Source organism: Odocoileus virginianus, chromosome 28 (genome assembly GCF_023699985.2).
Source record: "Odocoileus virginianus isolate 20LAN1187 ecotype Illinois chromosome 28, Ovbor_1.2, whole genome shotgun sequence".
Lineage (NCBI taxonomy): Eukaryota > Metazoa > Chordata > Mammalia > Artiodactyla > Cervidae > Odocoileus > Odocoileus virginianus.
Genome location: NC_069701.1, coordinates 17,234,256 through 17,259,914, shown reverse-complemented (window position 1 = coordinate 17,259,914; position 25,659 = coordinate 17,234,256). Strand labels below are relative to the sequence as shown.

General features: G+C 41.6%; 1 protein-coding gene across 3 annotated transcripts in view; it reads right to left on the bottom strand.

The window, feature by feature from the left end:
- Nucleotides 1-8,268: 8,268 nt before the first annotated feature.
- Nucleotides 8,269-25,659, bottom strand: part of LOC110123391 (glycerophosphodiester phosphodiesterase domain-containing protein 4-like) — a 125,209-nt gene continuing 107,818 nt past the window's right edge. For 2 of the 3 annotated variants that reach the window (XM_070457270.1, XM_070457271.1), the window contains exons 14-17: nucleotides 24,641-24,788; nucleotides 16,639-16,721; nucleotides 15,799-15,851; nucleotides 8,269-8,708 (exon numbers count right to left, since the gene is read on the bottom strand). In XM_070457270.1, the coding sequence (XP_070313371.1) occupies nucleotides 8,398-8,708; nucleotides 15,799-15,851; nucleotides 16,639-16,721; nucleotides 24,641-24,788 (595 nt within the window). In that variant the 3' untranslated portion in view covers nucleotides 8,269-8,397. The remainder of the gene's footprint in view (nucleotides 8,709-15,798; nucleotides 15,852-16,638; nucleotides 16,722-24,640; nucleotides 24,789-25,659) is intronic. The other variant, XM_070457272.1, reaches the window with a different exon arrangement.

Here is a 25,659-nt window from a genome sequence, read left to right as displayed (position 1 = left end):
CCAGCTACCGGAGTATATAGGCAGCCCAAGACAGCCAAACAGGCCTAATATGATCTAACGCCACAACTCTTCTTGGAGTCATTAGACGCAAACAAACAAAATGAGAAGGATATAAACCTGCTGAGACCTACCCTACCTTCAGGAGATGACAGCCTATTTGCAAAAGAAGCCAAAAGCGAGAGAAACACAGCTAACAGTTGAAGAGAATCCAAAAAATTAATTTAAGCCACTGGCTCAAGCTTCACTTGAAATCAGCAATGCCATATCTTTTTAATTATGTGACCCAATAAATTTCCATTTGCTTAAGCCACACTGAGTTAGGGGTTTCTGTCACTTGATCAATGCAGGTATCAATAAAAATTTAGTGGTATAAATCATCTACAGAAGTCAAATAATGAATTTAATTATTCTCAGTCTTAAAAGAAATTAATAGGAATCTTAAAAGAAATCAACAAGAATTAAACTATTTTCAGTATTTTAAAAAGTTTAATGGAGTTGAGCACCAATTTGAAGTAAGTTCACTAAAACTTAACACCAAGTTCCTTCTGAATTTATCATCTCAATATGAAAACCTGTTATCTTGTTGTACTATGAGTTCTAAACAGAAACACACTGTATATATAAACTTTAATTTAAAATTAAAAAAAAAAAAATGGAGTGCCCATCAAATAAAATATTTAAAAAGAAACTAGTTCAAAACAGAAAAATTTCAAAATCATCTCTTGAGGAGAAAATCGAGAATTATCGCAATACTTTGATATATATTCTACAAAACAATTCACACCTTTAACATATAAGCAATTTTTTACTTTCTATTCTGAGGCTGTTCAGCCGCCAGTGACATCAAATAGTCTAGGCTAATAGCGCCACCTAGTGTCCTGAACTTGTCACTATCTGAGACTCATTGTCTCCTACTTACCTTGGCAGCGAAAGGAACACAGGCTAGTCTCCTACTGTTTTTTCTGTATATAATAATAATTTCAAAATCTATTCCTATATTTCCTTAAAATAACTTGTGCTTTTTTATTGCATGCCTTAAGTTTGGCATGCCCTTTATTATTTTTAGATAGCAAAAACAAATGTTTTTCACCTTAAGGAATTAAATTTCCTTAAAATGATGTTCTGCTATTTTTATTTTAAAACATTATTTTATCAGTATGCTTAATAGACAATAAAACTAGAATCATTCTCTGTTCTCAGATACCTAACACTCCAATCTTAAATGACTTGTATACTATAACATTCTTATGCTATATTCCAAACACAGGACCCTAAATTCAGAAAAACAAAATTAAGCTTTTTACAGCCCAAATTATGTGCTGTTCCTTAGCAAAATATCAAAAGTTGTCTCCTTCAGGATGTTAACCTTAGCATAGCACTGACAAGCAAAGATAATACAATTAGGTATATTATGCTCCATATTACTTTTACCCTTAGCAATATTCCTTGTCTTGAAATACGGGCAATGTCTTTCACAGAGCAAAAGCTTTTCATCTTGATGAGGTCCAATTTATCCACTTTTTTTAAAGATTATGCTTTTGATGTTCTAAGAACCCTTTATGTAATCCAAGGTTACTAAAATTTTCTACTATTATTCTATTAGAAGTTTTAAACTAAATTAAAAATTTTTCATTTTAGAGTTACATATTCCTTCTCTGATGCTCTTTCTTTCTTTATGTAGATTTGAGTTTCTCACCTATATTGTTTTCCTTATTTCTGAAGAACTTCTTTTGACATTTCTTGCAATTATAAATAGTCCACTCTTTTTTTATATGTGTGGTTTCTGATGGGAAGTCTGACATAATTCTCATCTTTGTTCCTCAATAGGTAAGGATTTTTTTTCCTCCTATCTCATTTCCTTAGAGATTTTTTTGTCTTTGATTTTCTGCAATTTGAATATAATATGTCTAGTGTTTAGCTTTGCATCAGTGTTTCTTTTAAAGAATTCCAGATGCAGTCCACAAGATGGTAGCAAACATCAATTTATTATTTAGGTTGAGTATGAATCAAGGAGCAAAGCAAAAGGAAGTAGTGGAATTTACAATAGCACTAGTAAATGAATCTCACCAATCTGGAGGAAAGAACCTTCATCTGGCTCTCAGCAGCTGGGAAGTCCCAGGGTTAGCGCACCAGAGCCTCAGCGGGAACACCATCCACTCAGTTCAGTTCTACTGCAGCACGTCAGGCCTCCCTGTCCATCACCAACTCCCAGAGTTTACTCAAACTCATGTCCATCGTGTCGGTGATGCCATCCAACCATCTCATCCTCTGTCGTCCCCTTCTCCTCCCGCCTTCAATCTTTCCCAGCATCAGGGTCTTTTCAAATGAGTTAGTTCCTCACATCAGGTGGCCAAAGTATTGGAGCTTCAGCATCAGCATCAGTCCTTCCAACGAACACCCAGGACTGATCTCCTTTAGGATGGACTGGTTGGATCTCCTTGCAGTCCAAGGGGCTCTCAAGAGTCTTCTCCAACACCATAGTTCAAAAGCATCAACTCTTATCAACACCATCCACTACATGCACGCATTCGTAGAAGGAACCTTGCCTTAAGTGTGGATGACTGCCGTTTTATACCTTACAGAGCTCTTTGTTCTCAAAGGAGTTCAAAGTGTTTGCAGTGCTAGGGAGGCGGAAAACAATCTGGTCCTCCTTTGATTGTCCAGATGAAAGGGGGAAAACAGTATTCCCAAAACTCTTACTGTTCCTGATCTTTATCTACTCTGGACGTCTTTTCCCCTTTCTTGGTGGATGCTTCATGATATTCCCATTCTTTATTGTGTTTAAGTTCATAAGTACAAGCAATGAACACAGTACATCAGGTCACGCATCTGGTGCATGCGTCATCAAGACGGTGACTGAATGACACAGTAACATAACCACAGCATTACAACAAGGTATAGAATTTTTAGTAATTATCCTGCTTCAGGTTCTCTGAGCTTCCCAAATATGTCGTTTGGTTTTTGTTATTAATTTTGGAAAATTTTCAGTCATTATTACTTCAAATAGTTCACATTACAGGGGTTCCCCTGTAATTAACTCTTTGTTTTTCTCTTGCTGCCTTCAGAATCCTCTATTTTTAACGTTTGCCACTTGTTTTATGTCTTAGGGTAGGTCTGTTTGGGCTCATCTTGTCTGGAGCTCTCTGCTTTCTGTATCATCATATCTGTTTTCTTCTTTAGGTTAGGGACATTTTCAGCCATAATTTGTTCAAATGCATTTTCAATTCCTCATCTCTTTCTTCTCCTTCTAGAATCCCTTGTATGCACAGATCAGCACACTTTGTATTATACCCAAAGTCTCTTATATTGCTTTCATTTTTTTTAATTTGATTCTTCTCTCTACTGTTTTAATTGGGTAATTTCCATTACTCTGTTTTTAAGATAACTGATACTTTATTCTGCATTATTCATTCTGCTGTTCTTTGCCTTTAGTTCTGCTTTCATCTCAGCAAATGAATTTCCTAATTTTTCTTGTGTCTGCTTTATAGTTTGTAGTTCCTCCTTATGGTAATCTGCATTTCTGTTCACAGCATTTTTTCATTCCTTAAGTATTTTCATTACCTCCTTTTTGAACTTGGTTTCAAACTCATTATCTATAAAATGTTACAGAAAAACCCAAATGAACTTTTTGACTATCCCAATATTATACAGAAGAGGTCTGTTTCATTATTTGTTCCATCAGGGTAACTCTCATAGTCTTTTAACTGGGAATGGTTCCTCTGAGCCTGCATTATGTGTACATTCCTCTTATTTTTTGTTAGGAGAAACAATTATCTACTGTATAGTCCTGGAGGGCTATTTATATGCAGGACTTTCCTAATACATGGCTTGACCCCCTCAGTCCCTAAGTAGAATCCCTGAGCCCAAGATATCCTCCTCTTCTGTGTCTCCTGCTAAAGGGGTCAGCCCTGACCTGATCACTCCTCACACATTCCTGAGTCTGTGTCTTTCTTTACAGCCTTGGCTGTAGAACAAGTGTTCAGCTTGTCCTCAAGTGAATTTAGCTAGAGTTGCTTTATATTTTTTGTAATTTTGATGTTTTCGTGAGCGTTCTCCCACTCTGCCATCTTGACCTCCTCTACCCTGAGATCCTCTTAATTGCCATTAACAAGAATTTCAGCCTCTTCAATCCCAGAATCAAGGTGAGCAGTGACAGGGAAGAGCAGGGGAGGGTGGCTTCTCTGTCTGCACTTCTAACAAAGGATCCCAGACCCAAACCCAAAAGACCTTTCTAGTCACCATCATCCTCACTTTATCCACCCTCCTGGCCACGCATCTTAGAGGCTGTCTGTGTTTGCTCTGTCTAGTTCCTTCCCTCTCATCTCTCCATCGAAACTGCTCTCTGAGTTACGAACAAAGTCCTCACTATTACATCCATTCAACTGTTAGTGCTTGGTCTTTCAGCATCATTAGATGCTACCAGCCACTTCCTCCCTCCAGAATGCTCTCTGCCCACATCCGTCGGGGTGGCAGGCTGTGCTGGGGTAACTGTGCTCAGTTGTAAGGGCCTGAGCAGTTCCTACCAAGCGGGCAGAGTCCTCCCACTGACACAGAGGGCACATGGGGCTGCTGGCGAAGGCGGCGATGACACCATCTTCTCCTTGGCTCCATGGGCCCACTCGCCTGGCTTTCCTCACATCTGCCTTGGTCCTCGCAGGCTTCTCTGCTCTTCTCTACTGCCCTGGGCTGCATCTCTACCAGCCCACACTCTGTGTTCCCCGAGGTGGTGTCTTCTCGTCTCCCTCTTCCAGCTTCACTGGGTCACCTCATGTGGGACCATAGTTTCTTGAAGCTCTTAAATTCCAGTACTGGCCCCACACACCTGACGGCCTCCTGGGCTTCCTTGGAGGTCCCTCTAGCTGGTCCCAACCACGGCCTGCCTCGCACAGAAGCTCTGTGGCACAGCTGGACTCTACCCTCTGGCTTCTTTCCCTGTCTGAGGGCCTGAGGTCCTTCATGCAGGTGGTGTCTCTGGGCTGGAGCTGAGGACAGAGGCCAGACAGTCCAGCTGTGCAGCTTCAGACTCTCTCTGCTCCCCTAGGACATCCTGACCAGCCACCCCTTCACCAAGTTCTCCAACTGGACCAGCAGCAGCACCTTCTTCCACATCACCACAGGAGACCTGGTACATGGAGCAAACTCTGTGAAACATCACTGGTGAGGGCACTTCAGGCCTGGGGGGCTCCCTAGCCCCGCTTGCAGCTTCAGCCATCCTCCCAGCCCCCACATCACAGAAGGGCGCAGCCTAGCCTGTAGTCAGGATCAAGTTGGAGCTAAGGTTAGATCAGGTTAGGTCTGGGGTAGGGGCTTAATCTAGAGCTGAGGAACACATCACCCACTCAGTAACTATGTCCCAGTGCCTTTAATATTTAGAGATTGAGCCCTTGGTCATCGAGGTTGACAGAGCCATTAGCAATGAGACCTCCTGGACTGAGCTCAGCTGGTACAGCCTTTACAATCACAGCTGGAGACAGGCATCCAGGATTTGAGGGACCCACAAACTAGCGCCTTAATGTGGGGGTCACAATAAGCTAGAACCCTAGACGTCTGGATGGATGAACCCGCACCTTCAGCTGCCTGGCTGGGGAGGCTGAGCCCGAGCGGGACAGGATTTGTCTTTGTCCAGGCTTCTGTCCACTGCAGTTTCCTGGGGGCTGTCTGTGCTCTGGGTCTGGGTGGACGGCCGTGTCCTTCTCGGTGCTCTGTTTATCTTCTTGCTGCTGTTGTCAGGGCTACAAGGTGGATGACCACCCGACTCCCTACATTAGCCAGATGCTCACAGCCATGAGCAAACAGTGAGGCTCCAGGAGTGGCGAGTGACCAGCAGGGAGGCAGCTCTGGCCCCGTGCCTACTCTCTAGGCAGCAGCTGGCTCAGGACCATCAGCGACCTCCGCAGCCGAGGGAAGACCTTGACTACCCAGGCAGGGAGGTTGGGCTGGCTGGCCACCACTGATGGCACCACCGTGGCCTCTGACCCTTCTTCCAGGGAGGCGGCCTTGCCAGGAGGCAGAACTCCCTCCATCCACCCTGAAGCACCTGGTTGGTTCTACTCCTGGCTTGCTGTGACCTTGCCATTCTAAGAGCCTGGGCTCCTCGGATGTCATTTATAACTAGACTAGTCCTACCATGGGACCAGCTTTCACTTTGTGTACATGGTCTGGAAACGTAACCAAGTGGATGACCTAGTCCTCCATGCTGGGAACAATCAAACCAAGATTATCCTGAAACCTAAGGGACTGGGTTAATTCCCCAAACTCCAGGAGCCTCAGCTGATGTGAGGGAGACAGAACATTTTTATATATAACATTGAAAGCTGAGCCACTGCTCAGATCTCTCCTGATGACTTCAGACATAAAGCCTATGTTTATCTTCTGGCCTGTAGTGTCTTTGCTGGTGGGAAGAGGGACAGGGTATTGTGTGGGGCCAGGACAGGGTCCTGTTGGTGAGTGATCTATATAAGCATCTCTGTGTTCTGCAAGTGCAGGGTCAAGCTAGTCTGGAATCGGGGGTTGGGGAACCTGAGCCCACAGTGTGCTTGAGAGGGGCTTAAACGGATGGGCTGGGACCAGGGCAGGATGGGCAGGGCAATGCTGGATGTCATCCTGGAAGGTGGAGACCTACGTGTGGTTGGCTGGAGATCCAGAGGGGGAACCAGCTTCTGTGCCTTACCTAGGGCCAGTGGGTCCAGAGTGGCACTTGAATCCTGCCAGAAATATCTCCTTGGTCAATCAAGAAACCTCCAAGAACCCCAGAACTTCCAAGAACCGTGCTGCCTGAGGTTAAATCCTTATGTCCAGTGGGAGCCTGTAAAATATTACTTTGTGACCAGGATGGAACAACCAAGTCTGGACATGACCTGGGCAGCTCTAAGTGGGGTCTTCAGACAAAGAAGGTATGATGTGGGGCGGGACATTCCTTTGGCCTGTGGCTAGGCTGGGAGCCTGGGGATTTGGCAGGGGAAAATCCTCTTGCCTCTGGCATGTTAGGGATCTGCTCCTGATACTTCAGCACAGCCAGCCCAGCTCACTTGTCCTCAAATGCTCAGGAGTCTGGGGTCGCCTGCATGTAGGTGACAAACCACTCCACAGGGAGTGCTATTCCTGGTCTCCAGATGCCTGTGCGGGAGGGGGAGAGGCTGTTGCTGAAACAAAGTCCCCAAACCAGAGAGCCCTGCTTTCTGGGATGACAATGCAGCCATCTGAGGCAGCCCTGCCCCACCACAGTCAGCCCAGGATAAACCTGAGCCACAGGGAAGGTGCTGTGGTGTCTGCCCCTGCCCATCGCCCTATACACGGGAACATGAGCCCTGGACAAGGAGGCTGAGTAGGTGATGGTCACACAGTGGAACACAACTTCCTGCTTCTAACACAGGGTTCAGAGCGCGAGTCAAAAGTCAGCTTCAAGGTCAAAAGCCACTGGGCGGGCATGGGATTCTGCCCATCACCCCACTGGGGAATCGGCCAGCGACAAGCTATGAGGAAGCACCTCAATGGTGAGTGAGTGACAGGACGGTGAGTGGGCTGAGAGCTTTGCCCCCGCTCATGCCCACGCCACCTCTCCTTCTCTGACTCTGGACGGCATCACTCTGGAACTCCTCCCTTGACCCTGTCAGCCTGAGTGACCGCAGAGGGCCCCAAAGATTGTATCAATTACCTTCTCAGTTCCTGAGAGGCCGCCTTATTTACAGGCTGATGTTCACCACAGCCGCTCCTTCAGAGGGGAATATTATGAAGGGTCAGGATGAGATAGACCCTCTGACACCCGGAGAGACACCAGCTCCAGCTCCAGGACCACACTCTTGCCCCCCGCTCATCCCCTGGAGAGAAACCAGCTCCAGCTCCAGGACCACACTCTTGGCCCCTGCTCATCCCCTGGAGAGAAACCAGCTCCAGCTCCAGGACCACACTCTTGGCCCCTGCTCATCCCCCGGAGAGAAACCAGCTCCAGCTCCAGGACCACACTCTTGCCCCTCTGCTCATCCCCTGGAGAGAAACCAGCTCCAGCTCCAGGACCACACTCTTGGCCCCTGCTCATCCCCTGGAGAGGAACCAGCTCCAGCTCCAGGACCACACTCTTGGCCCCTGCTCATCCCCTGGAGAGGAACCAGCTCCAGCTCCAGGACCACACTCTTGCCCCCTGCTCATCCCCTGGAGAGGAAAGGTGAGGCCAGAGTGGTTTCCTGAGAGCCTCCCTGGCTCTTCCGCACCCCTTTCCTGACATCTCTCCACCATCAGGTCACCCTGGGCACAGAGAGGGAGAAAAAGGAGAAGGAGGCAAGTTGTGGCTAATTATTCTTTGAAGACAGCCCAGAAGGGGGAGAAGGACATGCCGGATGTGGTAGAAACCATCATAAAAGAGGATTGCTGGGGGGAGTCAATGGTGGGGGGCTTTTCAGGTTACGATTCAGGAGGAGGCTTCTCCACAGAGGGAACCGTTGGTTCGTTTGCCTCCAAGGTAGGCAATACAGTTTGGAGGGTGGCCTCTCTGTTGGCGTCCAAAGTAGGTGCTTGGATGGGTTCAAAGGCTGGCCCAGTGGGCACTGGCTGTCCAGCGTCATCTGTAGGATGCATGGTTGGTGCAGTGGTTTCCTTGACAACCTCTGGTATAATGACTTCAGAGTCTGGATATTTCCTTTTGCTCTTGGTTAAAAGTCCAGGGATTTCCACAACTTCCAAAACTTCATCATGGAAGCTTACACTTGGAGTTTCTGTGGGACAGAAAAGAAAACAACACAGATTCTTTCCAAGTTGCTTCTCCAATCTTTGCCCGTCATGTGACAGAATCCTAGTCATCTTTAAAATGTCAGCTCCTCACTTACCATTTTAGATTCTTTCTCCCTAGTTCTCCTCCCTACCCAGCCTTTGGGCAGACTTCGCTATGGTCCTCAGTTTATCAAGGTGCTGGAGTTTAAGAGTCTGTTGTGTGAGGTGCTCACTCAAATGGGAGCAGTCAGAAGGGTGAAATCAACATTTGCTTAAAGTTCATGGATTCCATAACCACTGCTTCCAAAGCAGCTTGAATAGAAAAATGAACACACCCTTCATTAAAATGAGAGCTTTTTAAGGACAGACTTTGTCTTGCTTGCTACCCCAAGTACCATGCTCAGGAGTATCTGTCACACAGTAATTGCTCAGAAAATAGTTTTTTATTTTTTTCAATCTGAACAGTAGAAAAAATAGATTATGGAGACTTTTTCTAGTAATGCAGCTAGGAAATGGACTCTTATCAAAGACAAATTAGAAACTGGATACTGTGCAAAACCAAGAAGACATCTTAAATTTATCTAAGAATTTACAATATAATGAGGAAAAGTAGACCCGAAATCTAGAAGAGAGTGAAAATCCAAAGAAATCAGTCCAGAATCCAGTTATTTTTGCCCTGAGTGTAATTTCACTCTTGAAGAAACAGCTACACACATTAGCTTCATTTTTTTTGTCAGTTTCATAGAAAGAAGGGGATTTTTACTGCACTTGAATTGAATTTGTAATTCAATTCCATGATATCTAATATCTACAGTATTAAGTTTTTAAATTCATTTATGTGTTATATTGCTCCATTTATCCAGGTCTTCTTTTTCCTCATTAAACTTTTTGTAGTTTACAATGAACAATCATCTATCTTTGTAAGAGCTTACAATAATTTCCTAAAATTCCTAGTTAATGTTTTATGCTGTTATCAGTTCAATTTCAGTCACTAGACTGTGTCCAACTCTTTGCAACCCCATGGACTATATAGCACACCAGGCTTCCCTGTCCATCACCAACTTCTGGAGCTTGCACAAATTCATGTCCATTGAGTCCGTGATGCCATCCAACCACCTCATCCTCTGTCGTCCCCTTCTCCTGCCTTCAATCTTTCCCAGCGTCAGGATCTTTTCAAATGAGTCAGTTTTTCACATCAGGTGGCCAAGGTATTGGAACTTCAGCCTCAGCATCAGTCCTTCTAATGAATATTCAGGACTGATTTCCTTTAGGATTGACTGGTTTGATCTCCTTACAGTCCAAGGGACTCTCAAGAGTCTTATCTAACACCATAGTTCAAAAGCATCAACTCTTCGGTGCTCAGCTTTCTTAGTGGTCCAACTCTCACATCTATGTGTGACTAATGGAAAAACCATAGCTTTGACTAGACAGACCTTTATCAGCATTTATAACTTTGCTGTTATAAATGATGCTATTTTAATTTTTAAAGTTTCTAATTATTCACTAATAATATATCAACATACAATTGGTTTTTCTGTATATTGGTCTTATATCCTGAGGCATTGCTTAAGTCACCAGTTGTAGTAGATTTGTTGTTTGAATCCTTAGAATTTTTTAATGTCAATAATCATATCTTTGAATCAGGAGTTTCATTTCTTCCTTTATGCCTGTTGTTTACCTTACTAAACTAGCTAGGATCTCCAGTACAATGCCAAACAGCACTAGTAAAAGAGATATCCTTGCTTTATTTCTGATCTTAGAGAGAAAATTCTGTTTCACCATTAAAAATGATGTTGGTTGGAGGTTTTTTGTGTAAATATCTCTCATTCGATTGAGTAAGTTTCATTCCAGGTCTAGTTTTCTCAGAGATTTGAACATAGTTGATTTTGTCAAATATGCTTTTTCTATTTCATTAATATGGTAGATTAATTTGATTAATTCTCAAATGATAAATTCATCTTACACTGCTGGTATAAACCTCACTTGCTCCCGATATTTTATCCTTTTTTCTACTGATGGATTCAATGTGCTAATGTTTTGTTCAGGATTTTTATGTCTAAGCTCATGAAAGATATTCATTTATGAATTTAGTTATTGTACTCTCTTTGTCAGACATTTTTTATATGAGATTATTGCTGGCCTCAAAGAATCAGCCCCTCTTTTTTTCAGAGTTGGTATAAAATTGGTATTATTTATCAAATATTTGATTAGCCAATGTAACTTGCTGGGCCTGGACTTTTCTTTGTGGTAGATTTTTGATTCACAGATTTGATTCTGATAGTCAGTGAGTTACTACAAATTTCAGCTTCTTTCAGTTCGGATAAGCTGTACATTTCAAGGAAGTTGTCTACTTCATTTAACTTGTCAAATTTAATGGTTTAAAATGTTTATAATTTTTCTTTTTATTTCTAGGATTTGGATTTAGTCCCTCTTTCATTAATCATTCATCATACTTTCAATCAATTTCTCTTATCAAGAATTTATCAATCCTATTAATCTTTCCTAAGAACAAACTTTCACTTTGAAAAGTTTTTTTTTGTCTTTTCTATTTCATTGCTCCTATCTATATTATTTCCTTCCTTTTACTTGGAAAAAAATTTACTTAGCTTTTTAAGATTGGTTATATATTGATCAAGTTTCTACCTTAACAATCTTTCTTCTAACATTTAAAGTTACACATTTCCCTCTAGGTTTGGCTTTATGCTGTACCCTACAAATTTTGCCATTATATAGGCATTATCCTTTAAAAATATTTTCCAATTTCCATTGTGATTCATCCCTTTATCAATGAACTGTTTAGAGATGCATTAATTTCAAGTATTTAGAGGACTATCTAGATATTTTATTGCTTCTAACTTAATTCCTTTTGTGATCACAGAACAAAGTGTGTGATTTTGATTTTTTTGAAATTTACTGATGACACAGTTTATTACATTTTCTTATTTTGGCATCCCTAATTATTGTAATTTTAGTCATTTTTACTACTTTTGTTTTTTTAATCTTCATACTTCCTTTATAAGTGATCCATCTCCTACCTTTATTATATATGTACATTTTTCAGTGAGATTTTTACTTTTGCATGCTTCCCTATTATCAGTTACTGCCATTTCTTTTCAACTTAAAGAACTCCCTTTAACATTTCTTATAGAACTGGTTTAGTGGTCATAAACCTCATCTAGCTTTTGTTTATCTGGGAAACTCTTGATCTCTCCATCAGCTCTTGATGGGTAGAGAATTCCTGGTTGATCATATTCAAGACCATTAATTTTAACTCTTTATCAAGTAGACTTCTTATCTTGATTTCTTTAGTTCTTTTTCTGAGATTTAGTCTTGTTATTTTATTTGGAACATATTTCTCTCTCCCCTTATTTTGCTTAATTCCCTCTGCATGAGGTAAATCAGCAAACTCTTCTAGATTCATTTTATGGCTAGCAATGTACATTTGAAAATGCTGTGTATTCTGTAGTTGTTAAATATATCTTCTGTCAATTAGGTCACATTCACTGAAAGTATTCAGATATCTTTTCTAATTTTACTTTTTGGGTGCCTATTTGTTCTTTCAGGTAAAGAGAGAAGCATCTTAAAATCTCTAAGTATGATTTCTCTCTTTCAGCTTTTGTTTTATTTTGAAGCTCTGCTATTAAGTATATATAGTGACTTCCTGATACATCAACCATTTTATCATTCTGAAATCTTTATTTCTAACAATGCTCCATGCTTTGAAGTTTTTTCAGATATTATTTCTGAGGCTTATTGTTTACATGGCATATTATATTCTATCCTTTTGGTTTTACTCTGTGTTTTTGTATTTTAACTATTTCTTTTGTAGACAGCATATGTGTTGGTCCTGCTTCTATCCAGTCTGACAATTTCTACAAATGTTTTGAGAAGTTGGTTCATTTATATTTAATGTAATTAATAAAACGGCTGAATTTATGACTACCATGTTTCAACTTGTTTTCTATTTGTTTTGTGTATCATTTTGCTTCCTTTGTTTTCTTTTTCCTCAATCCATCTGCTACGAGAGATATTTCCCTGCTGGCTTTGAAGAATTAAGATGTCATGCTGTGAAAAAGCCTTATGACTAGGACCTGAAGGTAGTCTCTAGGATCTTAGAGCAAAACTATTCCAAGAATGATTAAGGAGACATGGATGGCTTCAGTCTTGCAATTGTAAGGAAATGAATTATGCCAACAACCCATGAGCCTGGAAGAGGAATCTGGAGTCTCAGATGAGATTGCAGCCCAGGCCAATACCTTGATGTTATCCTCATGAGACCTCATACAGAGGACTCAGCAAAACTATGCCTAGACTCCTGGTCCAATAAACTGTAAGATGATAAATTTGTGTTTTTTTGAACTGCTAGGTCTCAGGTAATTTGTTACATAGAAATTAAAAACTAACCATACAGTAATATAATATTTCCAAAATGGAGCACAAAATTAAATAGGCTAGGGACTTCCCTAGCATGGCTAAGACTCCATGCTTTCAATGCAGGGGGCCCAGGTTCACTCCCTGGTCAGGGAGCTAGATCCCACATGCTGCAACTAGGAGTTTGTGTGCAACAACTAAAAATCCCACATGCCACAATTATGACCTGGTACAGTCAAAAAAATTAAGTATGCTAAAAATAAAAACAAATGGTCTTGGCAACCCATGGGATAATAAGAAACCACCTAACATCTAACAACTAACCACCTAACTGAAAGAGGGTAGTGACAGAAAAATATGAGAAAAAATACAGACTGAAAATTTATACTTTTGCTGATCTAAGAAGTTCAGCAAGATAAACACACTCGTATACACTAAGGTAAATCATAATCAAATCACTGAAAACCAGTGGTAAAAGAAATAATCCTAAAAGGTAGCCAGAGTAAGAGAACATGTTAGAAGTAGAGGAACAATGATAAAAAATAGAAGACTTCTTTTTTGGAAGACTTTTCATAAGAAACTACTAGATATAGAAGACAAAAGATGGGACTCTTTTTAAAGGGCTGAAAAATATATCCTAAATCTAGAGAGGTGGCAGCAGCAGGACATGCCCGTCTCTGAGGTGGTCGTGATGCAATACTTGACACTGCTAGTGTTGGAGGCTATATTCTCCCCACCCTGATTGTCTGGGCTGTGGCTCCTGCTTCTTTCCAGTTTTTCTTGTTCCTTCCCTGATTCTAAACTTAGACCTTTGCCTTGTAGGCGTCTCTTTGAGGTACTCAAAGAGTATTTCTACACATTTATGTAGATCATGCAAAACTGGTTTTTGTAAATGGGCAACTAAAAACTCTCAAAAACAGGGAAAAAAATCTTAATTTATTTTCTACTCATCTTATTTTCTTCACATTTCAACCTGGTGGGAATTCAGGGTCAAGTAAACCATGCTTTCCCTAAGGCATTATAATTACTTCCTTCATTCAAATTTAAACAGTCTTTTAACTTTCCTTCAAAACTTCTCTTCCATCCGTGGTTTTCTCATCATTTTCACATTCTTTCATTTCTTGGTTGGATTACTGTTATGGGCTAAATTGTATACCATACAAATTCATATGCTAAAGCCCTAACCACTAGCACTTCAATATAGGACTAATTTAGGAGATAAATCTTTTAAAGACATAATTAAAATGAGGCCATTACGGTGAGCCTTGATCCAGTCTGGGCAGAAAAGAGAAAATCTGGAGACCCCGAGGACACTGGGGGTCTGTGTGTGCACAGAGGAATCTTGCTGTGAGGACACAGCAAGAAAGTGGCCAAGGAGAGAGGCCCAGGAGGAAGCAAGCCTGCTGATGCACTGATCTTGCACCTCTAGCCTCCAGAACTGTAAGAAAAATCAGTTTCTGTTGTTAAAGGCACCCAGTCTGTGGTATTTTGGGGGAGGGGGGCAGCCCTAGTTTTCTAATATAACTACTAAAAAGCATAAGGCAGTTGGAACTCAGCCTTCAGTCATCTTAAGAGCCAGCAGTGATTTTTTAAAATGCATAAAACTCAGTTACTGGAAATCTATTTATCTTGAGACATTTGGATCAGCTTGATTAAACCACTCAATTTTAAAGTAGGAAAGACAATTGCTCTTCAAATTTCTGAACTTGGTTTTCATGGTCCCTATGGATCCATTCCTGCAACTCTAAGTAATGTATGTGTTGAATACTCTGCCAGTTGGTACACAACATCTCATGATCTTTACCATTGTCCACAAGAAATTAAATTAATTCATGATTTTGTGACTGTTTCAACTTTACTTAAGTTTTCACATGCTATGGGAGGAAACGGTATCATGTACTGCACAGTCCTCTGCCTCCTAACTGGTTTTCCTTTGACATTGCACTGGCTTCCCAAACCAGCAACTCACTGTGTGATTATCCCCACAACCTCCTGAAATATAAACTCTAGCCCCTCCCTTCCCTTACTGGACCTATCTCACTTACTCAGCCCTTATTTATCCTGGTGATCAGTAAGTTATTCTGCTATTCTTTCCTTTTACACAGAAGTCTAAGCATATCACTCCCTTGCTTGAAACTCATTCTCCATTTCCTGATTGCTTATATGCAGAGCCTAGACTCTAGACCAAAATTCCAGGATCTCTGCAATTTTCTCCTTCTACCTTCCAACATACATCACAACTGAAGCCACATAGAGCACATTTAGCTGTGATGAACACAGCAGCTTCTCTGTCCTAGAATTAGATGCCTGAACCAAAGATGTCAACTGTTATACCTTCGCCTGCTTCCTCACTGCTCTCTGTGGGACAGAAGCTCTTTTCTCTTGAACCACCCTCCATAGACAGCTTTCAGGTACTTTGGCCTCTCAGAATGCCTGGCACAAAGCAGGTACTCAATAATAATTATGTGATGAATCAATATATGAACAAGAGAGCAAATATACAGCCACATTCAAAATCTTTCAAGAAATCTCACTGCTTAGAGGATAAAGTCCACAATGAATTTTGATGTCAAGAGCCTCCTAGAATCTGTGCCAAGCCTATTTCTCCCAACTTCTCACTGGTTCCCACTCCATCATTTTAGACTCCTTAAATTCTTGTCAGAAACATTAAAGGCAGGCCCTGCTTTCTGGAGGGAATGACTTCCTAAAGGCCTCTGACTTTACCTGTGTAACTGGTGATACCTTGGAGGATTTTTTCACTCTGGCTCTCTCTCCTCCTAGAATGAAGCAGAGGGACCGTGAGCCTCACAGACCTCTTCCAATGTGAAAATAATACAGGCAGTGGCCAGAAAAGAACATTGCCCAGTCAATTGCTACCTTAGGTGGAGGGTTTGCAGTTTCCCCCTTTAAAAGATAACTCAAATGAGGAAATGATGGGCATGCTGAGACCTAAAGAACCATGGAGTCTCTTTCAGCTAAAATTCTTCTACCAGATGTCCCCTCTTCCACCTGAACCTTGTAATCTTGTAGCATTTCCCCCTCAAGAATTCCCAAATGTCATTTTCTTGGACAGATACAAAGACTATGATCTGGAAAGAGGCAGTGATTTCCCCAGTGTCATCCAGCAACTACTGGAAAAGCCAGGACTAAAACCCAGGTTTCCTGGAGGGTGAGCTTGCTCTTTACACATCAACCTGCTGTGTCCCATCCTGTGGAAGGTGGGGAGGTGGAGGTACTTGTTCTGAACAATTTTCAACCCCTGTCCCCTCCCAACTGATCTGCAAGGGATCTGCAGTAACAGGCTTTGATTAAGCTTTAGTGAGAGTCCTTATCTTTAGGATACGGTCTCACGTTGAGGAGGTAGAAGGGGTGTGAGGAGCTACAGGCAGGCAGCATGAGAAGAAACAGGAGGTTTGGAAGAGAAAACCATTAAACCCTGTCTCCCTGAGGATTTGCCATGTGGGACTATGAGAAGACTGTAACTGTTTTTTCTTAAACTTCCATCAAACCATGTATATTTTTATTTAGGGGAAAAAAAACATTTAAAATTACAAACATGCTTACCAATAAAAATGTAATATGGCAATAATGAAAGCTGCAGAAATAATATCCATGAAAATCCACATGAACAGATAGAACTTTGGTGTCTGCAAAACAGAAAACACAGTTATAGGCATTTACAGTTGGAGAAGATTGTCGATCATGTGCATCAAGTCCCTTGCTTGAGTGGGAATGGAGATGGGGCAGAGCAGGAGGAGGAACCTTGATTCCCGGGACTGAAGTCAAACACAGAGAATACCTGCTGCTAACCTAACAATCCCCCCTTACATGTGCCCAGGGCTCGACAAGGACTAAAACACTTCACACACATCATTTCCCTGGACACTCAACAGAGGTCTAAGGGAGTCCTAGAGATATCACATAGTAAATCTTCTCTGGACCCAGGACTACAGCCCAAGTTCCTTGACTTCCAAGTGCTCTATGTGTTCATGGCACAGTTTCCCAAACTTGGCTGTGCATCCAAATCTACCTGAGTTGCAGCCTTTCATAATAAAGCTTCCTGGGCCTCATTAGCGACTCAGGAATCAGAATTTCTGCATCTCTAACAAGCTCCCCGGAAACAAGCAACCAGTCTATGAACCAGCATTTAGGAATCATTCTTCTAAGTCATTGTGCTTCAAATAAGCATGCTGAAATTATAATTCTTAACTAAGACTAGCATGCCTACTTCTTCAGGCTCCTTGACTGAATCACCCATTTTATAGACCTCCATCTCCTAGCTTCTCTTGTATGAGTTTTTAAACTCCCTGGTTTGATCTTCCCTTTCTACTTTCATCATTTCACCTCCAATACTACATGATGGTACAGGGTCTGGCATTTGTTTCTTTCTTATGCCATTTTCCACTCTATCCCAAGGTCTTTTCTTGGATTGATTAGTAGAAAGAAAGAAAAGAAAAGAAATGATAGTAATGATTGTATTATTAGTAGTTATAATAATATTATCATTATTATATTATATAATACAATATATAATATATAAAAACATAATACATATAATAAAATAAATATAATATATAAAATTATGTAATATAATCATTATTATAATTATTATCATAACAATAACACAAATGATGGTGATAATGATGAGAACTAACATTAATGAGCAATTATAGGAGCTAAGGAAGTGTTCTAAGCATATTAAGGGTATTTTCATAGCTAATCCTTCAAACAGCACTAGTAGGCAGGTACAACAGAAGCTTTCAACCCAGTTCCACTAATCTAAGGCTCCTAATGCCCTCTCAGAACCTGACCAATGCCTTGGCCTGCTCCAGGATGCCCACCAGGTAGGCTGCACAAGCTAAGAATCAGTTGTTTTTACTGTCCATATGGCTTTAGAACAGCTGCACTTGTTATGATTGTGTGGTGTAATTAAATGTTACTTAGATCTGTAAAAGCTGAGTAAAAAAACATGGCATTTTCAAAGGATACTAAGTCAATGCTTTTTAAAAGTTGATGATGACAGAAAAAGTCATTGAAAAAAAAATAAACTGCAGGAGTTCCTTGGTGGTGCAGTGAATAAAAATCTGCCTACCAATGCAGGAGATGCAGGAGACACAGGTTCAATCCCTGGGTTGGGAGGAACCCTGGAGGAGGAAATGACAACCCATTTCAGCATTCTTCCCTGGAGAATACCAGGGACAGAGGAGCCTGGTGGGTTACAGTCCGTAGGGTCACAAAAAGTCAGACACGACTGACATGCACACACTCACTGAAGGGGACGTGTGATCAATCCCTGCTCTGGGAAGAGTTCACACGCTGCAGGGCAAGCTAAAGACCATGTGCCACAGCTGCAGAGTGCGCACTTCAGAGCCCGCAGGCCGCAACTCCCGAGCCTGTGCGCCGCAACTACCGAAGGCCACATGCTCCAGCGCCCAAGAACTACAACTCCCGAAGCCGGTGTGCCCTGGAGCCTGTGTTCTGTGACAAGAGAAGACACTCAAATGAGAAGCCTGCTCGTTACAACAGAGTAGCTTCTCCTTGCTGCAACTAGAGAAAGCCCGTGCAAAGCAACAAAGGCCCAGTGCAGCCCTAGATAAATAAGTAAAAATAAACTGCAAATGAATTAGATGTGAGTGACACACGAAGAGACTGGGGGTGATGGGATTATTATAAGAATCTGGGTGGATTCCCCGTTCTCCCAATGACTTTAGGTTTTTGTTGTGCTTTAAGACTTGGACATGACTTAGTCACTGAACAAAAACAAAAAAGGAAACAAACTTAGAAATCATACTGGTTCATTTGGAAGTATATATAAACAAGTGAATACAGAATTCAATCAGCTAAAATACCCTCAAAGGAAAGACCTTGAGTCTATGTCAAAAGGTGAGTGAATATTTTAAAATGTATTAGGTATGTATGCAGTGGATTGCTTATAAAATAATCACAGTATTCAGCCCCAAATGCAGGCATGTATGTAATATGACTTGGTTGTTCCTCTCTATCAAGAGCTAACGTCTGTTGCTACCTGCCCTACCTAGAATCTGGACTGGACCATGTCATTATCTTTGGTCTGTGGAACATTAGCAAACACCAGATTGGGAGATCCTTAGAAAGGCACATGCATTGAAGCTTGACCTCTCTCACTACTGAGAACCCAGCACCACCAGGCAAATATGAGTAAAGCTGGCCTCCTTGAGGATGAGTGACCAAAGGAAGGGAGACCACAGTCATTCCAGGTAAGACCCTAGACATGTGGATGAGGCCATCCTAGACACCCAGTCCAACCAAACTGGTTGAGACCAGAGAAAGTGCTCAGCCATTATACAGAATGTGACAAACAAGTATTTTAAGCCAGTAAGTATTAGGTAGGTTTTTTTGACATGATCAAATTCAGGCTTAGACCAAAGAAAGTGGGGAAAACCACTAGGCCAGCCAGGTATGACTTAAATCAAATTCCCTGTTAATACACAGCAGAGGTGATGAATAGATTCAAGGGATTAGATCTAGTAAGCAGAGTGCCTGAAGAACCGTGGGCAGAGGTCCAGAATACTGCACACGAGGCAGTGAACCAAACCATCCCAAAGACAAAGAAATGCAAGAAAGTAAAATGGTTATCTGATGAGGCTTTACAAACAGCTGAGGAAAGGAGAAGTGAAAAACAAGAAAGAAAGGGAAAGGTATACCCATCTAAATGCAGAGTTCCAGAGAATAGCAAGGAGAGACAAGAAGGCCTTCTTCAAAGAACAGCGTAAAGAAACAGAGGAAGATAACAGGAAGGATAAGATTAGAGATCTCTGCAAGAAAACTGGAAATATCAAAGGAATATTTCACCAAAAGATAATGGTAAAGGCCTAATAGAAGCAGAAGAGATCAAGAAGAGATGGAAAGAGTACATAAAAGAACTGTACAAAAAACATTCTAATGACCCAGATAACCATGATGGTGTAATCAGTCACCCAGAGCTAGACATTCAGGAGTATGAAGTCAAGTGGGCCTTAGGAAGCACTACTGCCAATAAAGCTAGTGCAGGTGATGGAATTCCAGCAGAACTACTTAAAATCCTAAAGATGCTGCTATTAAAGTGATGCATTTAATATGCCAGCAAATTTGGGACATGCAGCAGTGGCCACAGGACTGGAAAAGGTCAATCCTCATCTCAGTTCCAAAGAAGGTACTAAAGAACATTCAAATCACTGGACAACTGCTCTCATCTCCCATGCTAGTAAGGTTATTCTCAAAATCCTCCAAGCAAGGCTTCAGCATTATGTGAAACAAGAACTGCCAGATGTTCAAGCTGTGTTTAGAAAAGGTAGAGGAGCCAGAGATCAAATTGGCAACATTTGCTGGATCATTGAGAAAGCAAGAGAATTGCAGGAAAACATTTACCTCCATTTCATCGACTATGCCAAAGCCTTTGACTGTGTATATCATAACAAACTGTGGGACGCTCTTAAAGAAATGGGAATACCAGATCATTTTACCAGTCTCCTGAGAAACCTGTATGCGGGTCAAGAAGAAACAATACCCTGTATGGAACAACTAACTAGTCCAGGATTGAGAAAGGAGTATGACAACTGACTAGTCCAGGATTGAGAAAGGAGTATGACAAGGCTCTTATTGTCATCCAGTTTGTTTAACCTATATGCTGAGCACATCATGCGAAAGGCACCTCTGGATGAGTTACAAGCTGGAATCAAGATTGCTGGGAGAAACAGCAACAACCTCAGATATAGGGACAATACTACTCTAATGGCAGAAAGCAAAGAGGAATTAAAGAGCTTCTTGATTAGGGTAAAGGAGGAGAGTGAAAAAGCTGGCTTAAAACTCAACATTCAAAAAACTAAGATCGTGCCATCCAGTCCCATACTTCATGGAAAATAGAAGGGGAAAAAGTGAAAGCAGTGACAGATTTTATTTTCTTGGACTCTAAAATCACTGTAGCTGGTGAGTGCAGCCATGAAATTAAAAGAAGATTGCTTCTTGGCAGGAAAGCTATGACAAACCTAGACAGTGTGTTAAAAAGCAAAGACCTCACTTTGCAGACAAAGTTACGTATCAGTCAGTTCAGTTCAGTCACTCAGTAATATCCGACTCTTTGTGACCCCATGGACTGCAGCACACCAAGCTTCCCTATCCATTACCAACTCCTGGAGACTTACTCAAACTCATGTCCATCAAGTCAGTGATGCCACCCAACCATCTCATCCTCTGTCCTCCCCTTCTCCTCTCACCTTCAATCTTTCCCAGTATCAGGGGCTTTTCCAATGAGTCAGTTCTTTGCATCAGGTGGCCAAAATATCGGAGCTTCAGCTTCAACATCAATCTTGTAATTCAGGATTGATTTCCTTTAGGATTGACTGATTCGATCTCCTTGCAGTCCAAGGGACTCTCAAGAGTCTTCTCCAACACCACAGTTCAAAAGCATCAATTCTTCAGCACTCAGCTTTCTTTATAGTCCAACTCTCACATCCATAAATGACTACTGGAAAAACCATAGCCTTGACTAGACGGACCTTTGTGGGCAAAGTGATGTCTCTGCTTTTTAATATGCTGTCTAGGTTGGTCATAGCTTTTCTTCCAAGGAGCAATGGTCTTTTGATTACATGAGCATAGTCACCATCTGGAGTAATTTTGGAGCCCCCAAAAATGAAGCCTCTATTTCCACTGTTTCCCCATCTATTTGCCATGAAGTGATGGGACCAGATGCCATGATCTTAGTTTTCTGAATGTTGAGTTTTAAGCCAACTTTTTCACTCTCCTCTTTCACTTTCATCAAGAGGCTCTTTAGTTCTTCTTTGCTTTCTGCCATAAGGATGGTGTCAACTGCATATCTGAGGTAATTGACATTTCTCCCAGCAATCTTGATTCCAGCTTGTGCTTCATCCAGCCCAGCATTTCTCATGATGTACTCTGCATATAAGCTAAATAAGCAGGGTGACAATATACAGCCTTGACATATTCCTTTACTGATTTGGAACAAGTCCTTTGTTCCATGTCCAGCTTCTTGACCTGCATACAGATTTCCAGGAAGCAGGTCAGGTGGTCTAGTATTTCCATCTCTTGAAGAATTTTCCATAGTTTGTTGTGATCCACACAGTCAAAGGTCTGCAATCAGAAGTCTGTAAAGTCAAGGCTGTGGTCTTTCCAGTAATCACATATGGATGTGAGAGCTGGACCATAAAGAAGGCAGAGCACTGAAGAATTGATGCTTTCAAACTGTGGTGTTGGAGAAGATGCTTGAGAGCCCCTTAGAGAACAAGGAGATTAAACCAGTCAATCTTAAAGTAAATCAACCCTGAATATTGATTTGAAGGACTGAGGCTGGCTGAAGCTCTGCTGTGGGCTTAGTCACTCAGTCATGACTGAGTCTTTGCAACCCCATGGACTATAGCCTACCAGGCTCCTCTATCCATGGGGATTCTCCAGGCAAGAATACTGGAATGGGTTGCCATGCCCTCCTGCAGGGGATTTTCTCAACCCAGGGGTTGAATCCAGGTTTCCCACACTGCAGGCGGATTCTTTACCATATGAGCCCCAAGGGAAGACCTGGATAAAGCTACCTGATGCAAATAACTGACTCACTGGAAAAGACCCTGATGCTGGGAAACACTAAAGGCAGAAGAAGAGGATGACAGATGATGAGATGGTTGGATGGCATCACCAATTCAACAGACATGAACTTGTGCAAACTCCAGGAGATAGTGAGGGACAAGAAAGCCATGGGGCGCTGCAGTCCATGGAGTCATGAAGAGTTGGACAAGACTTTGCGACCGAACAACAACAACAAAAATGCTAACAAATCACACATCATTTATTTCACAATTCCTTGTTTTAAATTTTTGAATTAACAGACCATTAAGCAGAGAGGATTATATTGGATAAAAATGCTTCCCACTAGTACTTTTAATCCTCAATTTACAAATAAGCAAACTGAGGCCAAGACAGGTTAACTAACATTTCCAAGTTCACACAATAGGTGGCCAGGATCTGAACCTGCATATTCTAACTCAGGGTGAGGGTTGCTTAGGAGGGTCCCTGGGATACTGGCTCCACCTTCTTGAACAAACTGACCTTGGGCTCTTTAAAACAAGTCCAGGCCAGGTGTAGACAGAAGTTTTTGACTTATGTCTTTTACACTCTGAATTTCAATTCCAATGAATTTATTAACAATTCAAATATTAAAATGAAAATTTTACTTAATAAAGTTTTGTTTAATATATCCAAAGGGACAACTTTCAGACATTAGTAATGTAGGAGGATAGGATTATGGAGGGCTATACTGCTTTCTAACTTATGCATTTTATAATGATTAATTTTATATACTAAACAAGTTTACTCTGTAATCAATTTTTAAAAATAAAATTGTTAGAAAAGTATATAGTCTATGCATGAAGGGGGATAGTACAGAGACAGACAAGTGGAGAGGCTTCATCTATGCCAAGGGACCTGCCATCCAAGGTTTCCTTGAGGGTCATCTGCAGAGCGCTGCCCAAGGCACCCAGGGAGAAGGGGTAGGCAGTTTTACACTGCCACCGTAAGACCTCAATGCAGTACTGGCCCTGTGAGATTGTGCGCTTGGCCCCGATCACCTCGCACCTGCTCCTGACTCTGATCAAGTCAGCTGGAGCTATGGAGAAAGCAACCTAAAATATTTAAGTTTCTCATTTAGGTGTCTCTGACTAAAACTCTAATGCTCAAGGCAGTTTAGACTTTGGGTTATTACTCTGGATTAGACACGATGCCGAGCTGAGGCTTCTTGGTGATTAAAAAGAACTTTAAAAATTATCTCAGAGTGACTAGAGAAACTATGGAATCTGAGTGAGATCTTATTCAGGGGTAGGGAAAGACCTAGCTCACAGAGCAGATTTCTGCTGTGGGCTATTGTGCCTGACTCAGTCATCCTGCTCTATGCTGATTTAAAAAAAAATACAGGCTCTATAGCAGTTAACTGGTTAGCTGGGGCTCTCTTCATAGATAAGTGATGGGATTTAGTTGCAAGTGTAAACCAGGTGTTCAGATCCCCATGCCCCTAACCATAAGCAGTAGCTGGATATTCACACTCTCCTTTTCAAAAGTATTCTGCTTAGGACACACAGCGTTCATTTTGGAATCAAGTATACTTGGTCTTCTCCGCAAACCTCATGTCACTATCATTGTTGCTGCGCCTTCAGAAAGGAGGGGTTGCAGCAACAAAACTCTAGAGTCAGACCTGACTCTGAATCTTGCATCATGTGATGACGTCAAGGATCTTGAAAACATCAAATTTCAGTTTTCCCACAGGGAGAATCCTAGTGGCTAACCCCGAGGGCTGAATTACGTTATGCATGAAAGACACATTGTGAGGATTCAAAAACAGTGATTATTATACCAATAATAACAATTTATGCCTGAAAATCACAGAAGGATCTGGGTAAGAGAATAGTGACTGCCCCCTCTCCAATCTCACATAAGTCTCTTCTCTTAACTAGTTCCCCTGGATTCTGCACAGTGGGCAAGGTAGGGTGGAGAGGGGACAGAAACTCCTATTGTACCAGACTTGGAAGGACAATCTGGGCAACCAGCTCACCATGAAGTAGTAAGGGTGATTTATCTTCTTCAGGACCTGAAGATTGTCTGTGGTCACTGATTGAATCCTGGAGCACCAGGCCAGTGAGAAGAGCCAAGGTTCATTGACGAGGTATAAGTTGATGCTGATGTTAGCTGATTTATATTCTCTGGGAAGAAAAATGAACCCACAGGAAATTAAGACTTAATCTCACACTCATCATCTAAAAGGGAATCGGTCACCAGATTTGTAAAAGGTTTTTGCTTAAATCACAAGAAGCAGTTGGTCATGTGACATCTTATGATATGACATGCTGAATTAGCTCATGTTGCAACGAGGACAAAGGACTAGATTTAATACCTTTGCTCCTGTACCAACAGTAATATTTTATTTTCCCATTTTCTAAATTTTTATTGAAATACAGTTTATTTACAGTGTTGTGTTAGTTTCAGGTTCACTTAAAGTGATTAAGTACATACCTATATCTAAATCTATATTCTTTTTAGATACTTTCCAGTGTAGGTTATTATAAAATCTGGAGTATAGTTTCCCATGCCGTACACTAGGTCCTTGTTGGCTAGCTATTTTATATATAGTAGTGTGTTTAATTCCAAACTTCAAATTTATCCCTCCCCCCTATCTCTTTGGTAACTATAAGCTTGTTCTCTATGTTAACAGTAATAGTAGTATTTTAGTAAATTATGTGCCCTAAGACAAAAAAGGAAGAAAGAAAGGGAGGGAGTGAGGGAAGGAGGGAGGAAACAGGAAAGCCCTCTTAGAAGGAAAAGGCAGTCCACTGCAGTATTCTTGAGAGCTTGTTGGGGGTTCTAGCACTATCGGGGATGGTCGTCCTCTTCGAAGGAGCATGCAGCTTCAGGAGGGATGCACATGGAGCGGTGAGGGAGGAAGGGGACACCCGCCTAGCCAGCCAGATCAGCCGAATCAACCCTGGCAATCAATGGGGTGACAGATGTCGCAACCAGATCGCCCTCACATCCCCACTCCAGTATTCTTGCCTGGAAAGTATCATGGATGGAGAA